Genomic DNA, 13722 nt, shown 5'->3' with positions numbered 1-13722 from the left:
AAAATAATGTGCAAATTACAAACACTTTTTCTATGATACGGTTGTATTTGTTATTTTGTTATAGTAAATACAAATTGCTTGCATCAGTACCATGGGAGTATTAAGGAAACAAGATAATATTCCCATATGTGTGTATATGTTATAACATTTTTGGTATATATAGTAAACTTCAAAGCACAGCCTACAATGAGAAGTAGGTCATTGAAATGTAGTGTGCACTAAACTCTAAATCTTAGGAGACAATATTTATTATGTAAAGAATAACAAAACATGGTTTTGTTTTTTGTACGGTTGTGTCTCATGGAGCGTCCCTGAAGCCTATTGGTCGGATTACATGAGAGGCGGGGTTTCTGTAAATCCTGCGGTGTGATTAGATAGATGATGAGTGACGAAACACGGAAGTATTTGCAATTTGTGCTTAGTGCAAGTACGAACTATGGACCAAAGTCATGGTAAGTCGGATTTGTGAAAATAATTCGTTCTCACCTTTAGCTTTTTTATTTTCAGACTTCCTGTGTATGTTAATGCTATGAAATGGCAGCTGATAGAAACCGATAGTTTTTATTATTTAAAGCCATAGACACTAACCGGGGGTTAGCAGGAGCATAAGTAAGCTAAAGTGTTTGCTCTTGGCTGTCTGAAAGGTTTTCAAACCCTAAAGACTTAACCGTTTGATTCACGCTGAAAAAAAGCTATGGCTTAATTCATAATGTTGACTATTTTCACAAGAAACTCTAACTAATGTATGTTGATCATGTCACACGAGTGAAGAAATGACTCGGGCAAAATCTGACCCGGGTACAAATTATCTGCTGTTGATGTATGAATAACAGTGTAATGCATTGGCTGAAAATCGTTTTCTTCTTTTTGTATGAGACGGGAACCTGGCTCAAGTGCGGCACGTTGTGTTGGTTCTGTCGGGAAAAGGCGGTGTGGGCAAGAGCACCATCACAACAGAGTTAGCGCTGGCTCTCAGTCATGCTGGCAAGAAGGTGAACTCATTGACCGCGTGTGTGTGTATGAGCGTGCAGCGGACCTTAATGCCTTAATTAAAACACAAAGCTACAGAGAATCCATCACAAAGACTGTAGCTGGGTATAATGCATGTGCCAATATATTAATTTAAATAATTTGTAGCAGTGTCATTTCTTTATTTTTGCTTCAACCTGACTTGTGTTACAAAAGTGTAGAAATGAGCAGCATGACAAATTGACAAAAAACTTTTTCACCAGGTTGGTATACTTGATGTTGATCTGTGTGGGCCCAGTATCCCCCGCATGCTGAGTGTAGGCCGGTCTGATGTGCACCAGTGTGACTCGGGATGGGTGCCAGTCTATACTGATGCCCAGAAGAGACTTGCCATCATGTCCATTGGCTTCCTACTGGAGGACCCAGATGAAGCAGTAGTGTGGAGGGGGCCCAAGAAAACAGGTAGGCCATTTTTAAAAAAAATACTTAACACAAAACCCTGTGCAGCATGTTTTGCATTTGACTCATTCTCAACATCCTTTCCATCTTTGCATGTCCTGCCCTGCAGCCTTGATTGGCCAGTTTGTGTCAGATGTAGCATGGGGAGAGCTGGATGTGCTACTGATTGATACACCACCAGGGACTTCTGATGAGCATTTGGCAGTACTGGAGAACCTCAAGAAGCACAGAGTAGATGGTGCCGTTTTGGTGACCACACCACAGGTACATACGACGTACAGATCCAACTGTATATATTTGAATAAATAAGTCAAAATGAAAGCATATTGTTGTGATGTATGGGAAGGTTTACAGTGACAATTACCTGGCCACCTGGAATCTGCCCAGCCAGAACAAGTAAAATTGGTCTTGTGTTGGCTACAGGCAGTATCTACAGGAGATGTAAGAAGAGAGATCACCTTCTGTAAGAAGACAGGTGTACACATACTGGGCATCATAGAGAACATGAGTGGCTTTGTTTGTCCACACTGCTCTGTGAGTAAACTTTCAAAGAACTATTTTCATAATTCAGATGTTAAATGCCAACTCATCCTAATGTAAGTTTAGCTTTAGTAATGTTTATCAATATGACTGGAAAAAGTTGATGAAATTAATGTTAGCTTACAAATCAGCTGTTTAAATATGAACTTTATTGAAAATTTACCAAAAATAAACATTTTGTCAATGGCATTAAATAACTATTTTCTTTTAAAGGAATGCAGCAATATATTCTCCAAGGGTGGTGGTGAAGAGTTAGCCAAACTAACCGGATCGGTGTTCCTAGGTGAGCTCAGTTAGACTGAATTAAATGTAATCTTAGCTTGCAGCCACAAGGTGTCACAACTCTCTGATGCATATTATTCTTTACCCTCAATTTATGATTTCGTTAGTGTTGTACACCCATCGTGCTACCACAATGGCTGACTCAGAGTTCAGTATAGCAGTGCTATTAAAATGTTTTAGTTAAGGTATGACACATATTAAAGGGTAAGTTCACCAATCAACTTGCTTTCTATGTCTTTAGTTTAGGATGTAAATGTACATTAATGCCTTTAACCTTACCTTTGATTGCCCTATATTAAAAAGATTTCTCTACTTCTAGCTGAAAAAAGCTGTCTAGCTGTCCAGATGACATCACCCGGTTTTTCATCATTAGTTAAGATCAAGTCATCTGGGAGAACCCTGAAAAAGCAGGATGACTGATTACAAACTCCATAGTATGAGAACCAGATCACATCATCTGAAATGAAGGTTCCTCCAAGTGAAGTAATTTGGAGGCACTTTTCAGCTAGAAGTAGAGATTTTGATCTAGGGGTGTTTAATGGTATTATTGTACACCTACTACCCAAACTAGAACCCAAAAAAATTAAGTTCAAAATCAGTGAAGACCTCCTTTAATCAGTGTCTTGATCATACAAATTACACAGTATTTTTCAGTGAAAAATGCTTACTGTGCAAATCGATCTTGAGTATTGCTGCTACTACTGTTTGCCCTGTATCAGTGACAAGTCAGCAGTATGTTGTGTAGCTTTAGTCAGTAAAGGAAATAACCCTGTGTGACAGTTGTCTGTTGGATATGATACTGCAGTTTTTCTATTGTTAATCAATTTCTGCATCACGAGTCTACTTTTTGGCCTAAGGTAGCTGTGAATCATTTCTCATACAATGTTGTGAAAACAAGCCTGAGTAATTTCAGAAATCAACATTTTCTTCTCTGTTCCAGGTTCTGTGCCCTTGGATCCTCTACTCAGCAGCAGTATTGAGGAGGGCAAGGATTTCACACAGGCATTTCCTGACAGCGCCACCTTTAGTGCAATCAGCAGCATTTCTAAGACTCTGCTCAACAGCCTCCGGACACCTTGAGCCACTCACATTTTGCTCATTTTTTTTTTTAATATATAGTATAATGCTGAATCATTATCCATTATGCAAAGTTCTTTGTTGCATTTTTGTCCTGTACAGTTACAAATAAACTATTTACTGGATTATCTTATTTTATACTATTCCATCAGTATAATAAAGGCCTTGTGTGCTCTTATCTTTAAAAGCTGAAGTTGCAGTTATAGAGGCGTTAACCACAATATGGAGATAACCAGCTCTCACCATAGCCAAACAGGAAAGATGACAATTATAAAAACAGTCAAGTTGGTTTGTTGTTTTACAACAATTTAGGGACGTGTTGGTAAAAAACAAAAATACACTATTGAAAATGCTACATTGTGTTTAGAAGCCAGTCAAATATAATTTGCAATCTTCTTTAATTTGGTTGTGAACATTCACGTCGAAATCAGGACAACGTCAATACCATTGCTAATACAGGATTGTAGATTGGTGCTTCAGTAAATGAGTCAGCAACAATTCAATTTTCAGAAGAAAATCCAAATCATTAGACCAGTTATGTTTAGGCCAAAAGTTGAACAGTCTTACTGGATATCTGCTGCATACTTCAAAACATTAAGTAGTCTTACTCTGTTTAGAAGGAATCAAAAATGAAATGAACATTTTAATACATCTTCTAAAACTAGTCTGCTCCCCAGCTTTATATCCAATGGCAACAAAATGCTGAAACCATGCAGAATTTTAATGCCTGGAATGTTGGAAAGAAATATACAGTCACAGATGATAGAGAGGAAGGCTGTGTGAATAAGATGGAGATGAAATTTTAAATTACACTTGTGACACCCAAAACGGGGCACACACACCTTTAATGCAAACAACAGTACAACAGGAAAAACACTGAAGTTTGAGAATGTTTGCGTGATGATTAGAATACAACTACACATACACAAAACTCCCACTCCACCAGCCACATACTAAAGGCAATCCTTACTTATAAACCAACAATTACATCCAGATAAATTCCAACCACTTATCACAATTTACCCACAGTGCATTAAATCTATATAGATATTTATAAGTCTGTATACATGTATAATATACCCTGGGGAATTAAGAGATTGCTTTGTCTGAATAACAGTTCAATTAACAATTTCTTATAAATAAAATCAGTGGAAGATAATCCTGAATCCATACACATTTCTTGTTACAAATAGATCAAGATTAACGCAGAAATTGTGTCAACCCCAAAATTGATATTGGAGAAAATGGCGTGTGGCCCTTTGGTCACCTATAAGACCAGAGGCTGAGCTGCCTCTGTTGGCCTTAAGGCCTGAAAAAAGTGGAGGGAAAAAGGGATCTTCATCATACAACTTTTGAAACGCGCACTTGCACACAGACACACACAAAAGACAAATCACTACGTTGTGCATTTACAAGTTGACTATTAAACTGGGACGACTGTACACATTGTTCAGATAAGACCATATTTATGCAGCCATTTTAAATCATTTTCCCCACTTTCACGTCTTTCATCTTGTGTGGCTGAAATTTTACAATTCCCCCCTCCCATTTTAGACGTATTCTCCAGCAGCAACATAAAGGACAAATCTTGTAGTGGAGATGTTTGGATGTTTATTTCGTGGAGAGAATGAGGGCAACAATGAGCCCGTAGAGACCCAGGACCTCAGCAAAAATCAAGATGAGGATCATGCCCACAAAAAGCCTTGGCTGTTGAGCTGTACCCCTCACACCTGCGTCACCCACGATGCCAATTGCGAAGCCTGCTGCCAGCCCACTCAGGCCCACGCTCAGCCCAGCTCCCAGATGGAGGAAACTCCTGTAAACATACACACTTTGATCAACTCAAACAGAGGAACATCAGAATCTAACAAAAACCAGGAGGCAACTACAGATACAGCTACAAATGTATTGGCCAGCTGCAGCTCCTCAATTATTGTCAAGGATGAGTACCACCAGCTGTGTTCTTCAGATGCAACAGGAGCCCAGTAGTGTGACGAGGAAGTAGAAAAAAGTTAAACTTGATTTATGCAAATGCCCTTTGATGCAGTTCATCTACAGGTGAGCAAGAGTCAATGGAGAACATTTTCTTCCCCCGCAGTTGGAAGCAGAAATTCTATTTACTACCACAATAGGGAATTTATACAAGTTAAAAAGAAAAAAGCTAATCACCTCGGTTTTCTCAATGTTAACTGTGTGTTTAACATGACTTATTAGGATCATGTTGGGTCAAGTGAAAACTGAAGAAAGTAGAATTATAAACTAAAAAAGAGGAAAAGGTGATCCCCATGGTTTCCAGATCTTTAACAATGTGTGCTTAACATGCAATGTGCATTAGGGGGGACAGAATAAATAGATAATGACTTTCACAAAGACAAGTTTAGCCAACACCATGTTTAGCGTGGCAGAGGGTCGGAAAACAACTGTCTAGTGGAAGCAGAGTGTATAAATCACACGCTCCACACAACACTTCCCCCTGAACTAAAGCTTTACAGGAGGCAATCGACGGGCAAATACATTGTAGCTGTGTGTAAACATCTGTCACAACTAAATGTAGATCTCATATTCTTAAATGCAAATAGCCATGACAAGGGTGTAATACGGTGTTATAATGCCTCTCCAGAACTGTTTTTCTTAAAACTATTAAAGTCATGATTGCATTGGGGGACATATTCCTTCATTGTTGAAACCGCAGGCCATTTTTAACATCGAAACAATGTCATGAGCACATGCGGTGATGTGACAAGACTGAAATTTCAGTTTGTGAACCGTTTAACCACATTACATAACATTAACATTACATTGTGATGAACATTACATTGTGATGAACACATTCAGTTAAACAGTATGCAGTATTTTAATTGTTTATCAATCATGCATATAGTATGTTTATGTTGGAAGTTCAGCAGGGCTTTAAACATGGATAAAACTAGAAAAATATTTATTGGTTCCAACAATATACCACCAGTGCTGCTGTTTAGTTCAGAAATGAATAGTGGAGTGGCTATTTCACTAATACTTTAGGACCAAATAAGTCAGGTTTTCCTAAATTTTGTCTTTGAAAAACAACTTGTCTGAAAAGAAATTGAGATTGATGTAAATGTGTAAAAATATGACATGTCAACTGAACTCACTTGTAAAGGGTGACAGTCTCTGAGATGTTGTTGGCAATCAACACTGCTACTACTAGGCCGTAGATAGCTATGATACCCGCCATGACTACTGGGATGATTGACTTCATGATGAGCTCTGGCCTCATCACAGACATGGCAGCAATCCCTGTACCACTCTTGGCTGTGCCATAGGCTGCTCCCAAGGCTGGAAGGAAAGAAAGAGGATGGTGTTAAAGCAATAAACACGCACTTGGGCTGTGCAATATGACAATATACCGTATAATGTAATGTAACTTTTGTCAAGTATATAGTTCAAATTGTAATAAGAATCAACTTTCCCATGTAGTAATTTCCAGTAATATTAAAGATAAAGCTCTATTGTGATATATACACACCATCATTGTTATATGAAGTTTTGGTCATATCACACAACCCAACATGAATACAATACAGGTTACATTAGTCAAGAACCAGAGTGCATAGCTGAATAATGAAGCAGAAGTGAAATAAGAGATGGAGCAACAAAACGACAAGTGTTACAATTTCAGTTCCCTTTGAAAATCCAACATGGCTTCACTCGGGGAATTTAGCCTATGCTTATAAAAGGACATAGCCTTGACACAGTGCGTTTTAACCCCTTAAGACTGGCCCTGTAAGCAGCCGTACAGTTGAAAACCTTTCTGAATGACAATGCCCCATTAGGCTTTACCACAGAGGGAACTGCTGAGGTTGCTCAAGAACCTGGATGACACATCTCTGGCCTGTATAAATGAAATGTTATGGGAAGGAGGAGCAGCATAAATTGCTCCACCAGCATGTGTTCAGTTGACCTGTGATGCTAAGGAGAAAGCACATTGCCCCTTAGACATCACACATAATAAAGTCTGTCGGAACAGGTAGTGTATCACGAATTAAGCGGCTAGTTTGACAAGATTTCAATATGTCGCAGGTGTGTATGGGCACCTATGTGTGCATCCGAAGCTTAAGTATGATAAAGTGAATCTGACACCTTACTGACCATAGTTTAGCATTTTAATGATACCGTTTAAGAAATCCGCATTATATGGCTGTATGACAGTGTTAAATATTTACATCGTTTATTCGACATCAGGTGGAGAGGTTTCCTGTTTTAACAGTAGATGCTGCTTTAATACCAGGTAAGCCCGTTTAATTTAGTTATTACCAGTTTACCTGTGAACAGCCAGCAAATTATACATAACAGAATAAACTCTCTTTTCCTTCCTTTAGTGCACCAATTATGCCAACGAGGACCTGGCAATGTATTTTTCTTGGCTGTCCATATGCAACAAAGTAACGTAGATTAAATCTGAAACTCTCTTGGGATCTCATCTTGGAAGACAGCCTTGCATACAGCCTGAGGTGCCCTGCCCCACGTTTTCTCTATTCTTAAAAACTGTAGTTGAACAAGCCTAGACACCATTCTGCTTACCTCTCAGTCTTAGCAGAGAGGCTTTAGGGCAAATGGCTCTACAGACAAGCAAGAAAAATCTGTGGGTCAGTCTTGAATTGTGCAATGGGCAGCTGGCTAAATCTCCAACTACTGATATTAACTGATCATGGACTGATGCCATAAATACAATCAAAACAATAAAAATCAATACTCCTGCCAAATTGAAGAGATCTGTCAGTGTAGCACTGTTTTTATATAACAAAGACCATCTTAGTTCTATTTTAAGAGCTTAGCGCCAAACTCTTTGATAATGGAAAAAAGATTTAAATGCAACAGAAATATAAGGTGCATATAATTTAGCAAATTTTAACAACCCACATCAGTTGTTAAAATTAAAAGACAAAAAAGTAGCAGTGGTAAAGACAAGCCTTATAATCGAGCTGTACCAAATTAAAAAAAAAAAAAAAAAATCACCTAAAGCCCCGTTTCTTGCGGTCATTCAACCATCCATTAAACAGTACATTACCATGAGTAACATTATTCTCCATTTGTGTTCTTTCCTTGATAAACTTGACTTTATTCGCATGTGACAGATGAGGGCTGACACAGAAACACAAGAATCCTCAAAAATTGCCATTCTACTCCGATGATTAAGGTTTGATATTTGGCCGATTGACTTCTGCAGCGATGTGGAGTTTTAATCCTAATCCCCTCGGTGTAAGTCAAAAGCTTTTATTGTTTTTTTTTCCCCTTACTGCAGAATATCTGATTTTATGGGAGGACCCTGTGACAATTTGTGATGTCAGACAAGGAGGTGACAACAATGGAGGGCCTCACATGCAAAATGTCCACACACTAGAGAGCAGATATGTCTGCTCCGAATAGTGGGCGAATGGGGAAGCACTGTTTTTAAAGAACGGGTGAAATAAATCTGGAAGGTCACATTTCCAGTCTTTCAAACCTTTTCAAACCACATTTCTTGGTGACAACCTGTTGGCCATGTTATTATGAATTCATATTTTATTATTTGCATAGGGTAGAAGTCTAGTTTATATTTTAATTGTTTTGGCAGATATAAAGAACCAACTTAGTAAGAGTAAATTATGGAATTAATGCAAATCAATCTAGTGGTACATATGAACTGTAATCTTATTGATTTTGTAATAAAAAATTTTTACAAAATAACAGAAATATCAGAAAAAAAAAAGTTATATCTGAAAGCCTGGGGAAATCAAATTTCAGCACCTAAGCACCTATGGAGCGGTGGTTCTAGTCTTTTGAGTGAGGACACCTTGTGAGTGTCACCTGTTCTGAGTTGGACAGCCCTCACATTCATCAACAGACTACAATAATGCAGTATCACCTGACACAAGATTACAGCTATTTTAACTGACAGTAAATTATAGTCCCCTGGGAATTTTTTCTGTTGTTAACAGAAAAGTTAACCTATTTACTTGGACAATAATTAAACATGTAATTTATGATTTCCTACAGCTTGAAAGTTATATAAAACTGACCTGAATGTGACTTGTGTCATAGTGATATACGCAATTTGTTAGATGTCACTCTTCCACCAGCATAGACTAGTCCCACTGGCTACCACCATCACGCTGCCCTTGCCTAAGCAATGTCAAGAATAGGGTTGGCTTTGGCATCCAAGCAAGGAGTTTCCATTTAGGACATGGCAAAATAAAATCATATGCAACTGTTTTTTTTTTCCCCCTTCTTTAACTCAGACTGTAATTCTTTATTGTGCTCTTTACACCCTCTACTTGGAGAAAATAAAACATTTTTCCAAAATACTGAATTTAATAACTTACACTATAGTCATTCACTGGTAATGTCCCTCCATTAAAAAAAAGGAGAGAAAAAATAAGTAATGCTATGATACAAAATACCACTGGCATATGATGTAGCCCTTGGCTTGGATTGAGGAAGACAAACTAGGAAATGATTGATACAACAAGCATAAGCTATTATTTAAAATACTGTTTCAAAGGTAAATTTCTTCCCACTTCACTATGCAAAAAGTTTTTTTTGTAAAAAGCTGTAATTTCTTTGAACATATTCTTTACTAACTTACTACTAACTTTTGCATTTACATAAATATTTTACAAGACTATAAAACAGACGCCACATTTAAGTGAGAGCTCATGTGACGATCACGTGACCTTTAAACTGTAAGGAAGTCACCCAGCTGATCTTTGCTTTCAACGGTCACTTGAAAAATGCATTTCAGCTAAAATACCTTGAATTAAATGACAACACCGAGTACACAGATGTAAAAATGTTTTTGCAGGAAGACAGAATAGTTCCCGCATCATGTCAAATTTAGGCATAGTACCACGGGTTAACGATCTGTTATCGAGATGAATAAAATAATGAAGTATAGTAACACATAACTTCGTATAATCGTATAGTTTTAGCACGCAGTAGCGTGGCATTTTTGCAGCAAAAGTGGGAACACTGAGCAGTAAACCTGCGAAGTACAGCAATCTAACCATCAGGTAATTGTGTGGGGGATAAAACTGACTATAATTTGACACAGATCTACTTTAAACTCGAAACCACTAAATCAAACATGTATGAGTCACCATCAGAACCTGCTTAGTCTTTTAAAGGCAAGTGTCAATAATGTTGCTACATGACTAGCCCAGGCTAACGTGTGCAGGTAGTCGTCATCAACTAGCTGGCTACATTCTCTAGCTAGCTGCCCATCACAGTGTTTGCGGTATGTTGTTAAGTCATAAAGACGAGTAGCTATTCATTTATTAACTTATTGTAACTAGATGTTATTTTACCAACAAACCCAAATCATAAGCGTGCCCTACACAGATTCAATAAACGACACATTTACACGAGCCCCGCAATGTTACGGTTAGCAAGGACAGCTGACAGCTTTAAACGGGTGAGCTTCAGAGATGCACCACGGTTGACAACTCAAAACACAATGTTGGGAATAACAAAATTCCGAAAGACATTTACAACAAACACGCATTTTTACAATGTGTAATTAAGTGAACAAACTGCTTATCGTGAAAGATGGCTGTGTGAGAATTACCGCTGAACACCATAGCCGCAGAGGCGCCCATCACTGCGAAGAAGGGAGAGTATTCGGGTGCTTGGGCCGTCGACATTGCTCCTCACACTGTATAAAATTACGCTAAATATACAAAATTAATTATTGATGTTGAATCAGAAACTTCGCGAAACCTATCGAAGGCTAGTCTTAAAAAGCTAAACCGAATATAACCAGAACCATCTAACCAACTAACTGACACTGTAAACGTTATAGTCACGACTCTTCTGATAAATACCCGGCGCAGCAGTACAAAATGGCGAAGCGGAAAGTATCACCTGACTGGGCGTACGGGTAAAACCTATCACCAATTGAGTGTGGGGGTGGAGCCAAAGGACACGAAGCCTGTTAATATGACACTTTGCCACACCGCGCATTTATTATAACAACGAGCGCGATGATACATTAGTAGTTCCATATATTAAATAAGGTCTTCCGTTTTTGTGTCCAATTAAGGGGTTTGAAAACACCCCCACCAGACATCACTTTGGTATTCTCCGCTGCGGGCTTTCCCTTTGATATCATTGACCCTTAGGAAGCAGAAGGATGAAATGATGGAGATAATAAAGAGGACGTAGAGACAGTGCTAATGGGAAAAATAAATATTTTTGTATTATCCCAATCATCAAACAAATAGTACCAAGGCAAATAGATGATGTTTTTAATCAGACTATGTGCATTATACATTTAGTATCCCAAGAGAACCAGCTGATCAAAGTGACCTCCCCAAACACTGAAACCCCCAAAGTTGCATATGCACAAATCTCTTTGCCTTTTTGCAGCAGGACTATAACATGTAGCAAAGGCTGGTTGACAGGCAGCTGTGATATTCAGCAAGTACAGTGTAAGAGAATTTGAGGCTTGACATGTATGGTTGAGCGTGTATATATGGTGGGGGCAGGGAGCTGAGAATCCCCTTTTGCACTCTGTAACTCCCAGTGAGTGCATGCTACAGAGATCCAGAAAGGGAGGTGGTGAGGGTTAAGAGAGCTAGGACATCATGGGAGAGCTGAAGCTTTTGTGTGAGTCATAGAGAGCTTTGCAGTGCCCATGCCTCCTCGTCCTCGATCCTGCTCCCTCTGCATTGCCTGGTCTAGTCAAAACTAGAATAAAAAAACCCTCCCCCACGTCACTGTAAAGCCCCTTCACTCGTGAGGCCATTTCTAAATTCACAACACAGACCTCCTTCCATTCAAGCATTTTACTTGGTTCACATCCAACCACAAGCTGGCATTATGTAATGAGAATTTACTGATGCAGGGGTGATGGGTTCTGCAGTGCTGCATTAATAACAAAAAAGGTCACAACAGAATTAGATTAGATGATTTTCACTCCCTTTTCTTCACAAATCTTTTAGTTGCACAGAGATTTAGCCTTCCCGTTCAGGTTGAATTATGATATTCCTGTCTGAGATGTTTACTGAGCACACATTTTGCAACCGGTTTATTGTTCAACATACAGTAATACGATACCCTATGTACCTAAACACTGTATCCATCCACCCTAAACATGGAATGGAAAACAGCAAAGATTAGGTGAATGCTCTTGTCCTTGAGGGCCATTATTCAGTCAGTTTATCAGTGAGTCAGTGAGTTTCATGAGAATGGGAAAAGAATAGTAACTGTTCAAGGAAGGTAAATTAAGGAACTATGAGAAATTTTCATGAGTATACAACTCCAAAAAAAAAACATTCAAGATGTTCTATAATTAATTTGATATTTTTGCGTAAGTAAAGTATAATGTAAATACTTGAATTATAATCAATTTAATTTAATTTTCACAAAATGTAAAAACAGTAAAAAAGATTTTGTTCATTTCAAAGTAAAAACAGATCTCAAAAAGGTGCTTAAGCTTGTAACATTCCTCAGAGGAGTCATGGTTGCTTTCCTTACTAGTCCACTTCTTGCACTGTATTTCAGTTTTTAAGGAGCGTTTTAACAGTTTTTACATGCTACCTTCCTTCAATTTCTTAAGCGTCATTTAGTCACTTAGAAATGTATCCAAACCCTGACTAGTAATTAACACACAGTAAGATTGACAGCTACATCCTTTATCTTTCTTTGGTTCTAATACTGTGAGGTTTGTTCTAACCAGGATACGGATCTACAAAGGGCTCTACACCATGTAAGATTTCACCAAAATTTAAATAAAGGACGTCACTTTCTTGGCATTTTACTATGTGGGCTGGTTTTAGCATGTGACCAAAAACATAACCATGTCTTTCATTCTTCTTTTCCTTTCGGCTGTTCCCTTTCAAGGGTCACCGAGGTGAATCATGTGCCTCGATCTAACCATATCGTCTGCTTCCTCTTCTCTCACACCACCTGACTTCATGTCCTCTCTCACTACATCCATAAATCTCGTCTTTGGTCTTCCTCTAGACCTCCTGCCTGGCAGCTCCAACCTCAGCATCCTTCACAATCTCTCCTCTGAACATGTCCAAACCACCTCAAACTGGCCTCTCTGACTTTCATTCTTACTGTTTTGAGTTACAAATTTTGAAACCACTCAAACAAATTGTAACGTTGAATAGAAAATGTTAAAGCTTTTAATGCTTAAACGCTAGCTTAAACTTTTACTTTCCTATATAAATAATGAAAATGATCATTCACTTTGAAGGTCAAATATTCGGTTAAAATTTTGCCTGTCAGTGTCAAATACCATATTGCTATATTAATGTGTGTATTCTGTGAATCAAATTAAACAATATTTGTTGGGACTTCCTTAATCTACACCTTAATCTTCTGTCCAAAGCACCTTGTAATCTGAGGGGTGGTCATATTGGATGGAGCGGT

At 38.3% G+C, this 13722-nt stretch overlaps 2 protein-coding genes across 2 annotated transcripts; one reads left to right on the top strand and one right to left on the bottom strand.

The window, feature by feature from the left end:
* The first annotated feature begins 307 nt into the window (after positions 1–307).
* Positions 308–3452, top strand: nubp2 (nucleotide binding protein 2 (MinD homolog, E. coli)). Its single transcript, XM_067487943.1, has 7 exons — positions 308–452; positions 877–992; positions 1233–1431; positions 1538–1692; positions 1852–1962; positions 2182–2251; positions 3191–3452. The coding sequence occupies exons 1-7, from the start codon at positions 437–439 to the stop codon at positions 3328–3330; spliced, it is 807 nt and encodes a 268-aa protein (XP_067344044.1). The 5' UTR covers positions 308–436; the 3' UTR covers positions 3331–3452.
* A 575-nt stretch (positions 3453–4027) lies between these two features.
* atp6v0cb (ATPase H+ transporting V0 subunit cb) lies at positions 4028–11194 on the bottom strand. The gene is made up of 3 exons (XM_067487944.1): positions 10910–11194; positions 6459–6642; positions 4028–5143 (listed from the first exon to the last, which is right to left on the bottom strand). Exons 1-3 carry the CDS (start codon positions 10983–10985, stop codon positions 4939–4941), a joined length of 465 nt encoding a protein of 154 aa, XP_067344045.1. The 5' UTR covers positions 10986–11194; the 3' UTR covers positions 4028–4938.
* Between the last annotated feature and the right edge of the window lie 2528 nt (positions 11195–13722).

This window comes from Channa argus, chromosome 20 (genome assembly GCF_033026475.1).
Source record: "Channa argus isolate prfri chromosome 20, Channa argus male v1.0, whole genome shotgun sequence".
Classification (NCBI taxonomy): Eukaryota; Metazoa; Chordata; class Actinopteri; order Anabantiformes; family Channidae; genus Channa; species Channa argus.
Note: the sequence above shows the minus strand (reverse complement) of the source record. Positions and strands in the feature narration are given on the sequence as shown.

What these genes read in the sequence shown, in the direction of transcription:
- nubp2 (XM_067487943.1), top strand. An exon ending in TCAGTCATGCTGGCAAGAAG is followed by an intron (nt 993 to 1,232) that starts GTGAACTCATTG and finishes CTTTTTCACCAG; the next exon opens with GTTGGTATACTTGATGTTGA. An exon ending in AACCGGATCGGTGTTCCTAG is followed by an intron (nt 2,252 to 3,190) that starts GTGAGCTCAGTT and finishes TCTCTGTTCCAG; the next exon opens with GTTCTGTGCCCTTGGATCCT.
- atp6v0cb (XM_067487944.1), bottom strand. Translation starts at nt 10,985, where the DNA reads ATGTCGACGGCCCAAGCACCCGAATACTCTCCCTTCTTCGCAGTGATG. An exon ending in TGCGGCTATGGTGTTCAGCG is followed by an intron (nt 6,643 to 10,909) that starts GTAATTCTCACA and finishes CTTTCCTTCCAG; the next exon opens with CCTTGGGAGCAGCCTATGGC. An exon ending in GAGACTGTCACCCTTTACAA is followed by an intron (nt 5,144 to 6,458) that starts GTGAGTTCAGTT and finishes GTATGTTTACAG; the next exon opens with GAGTTTCCTCCATCTGGGAG.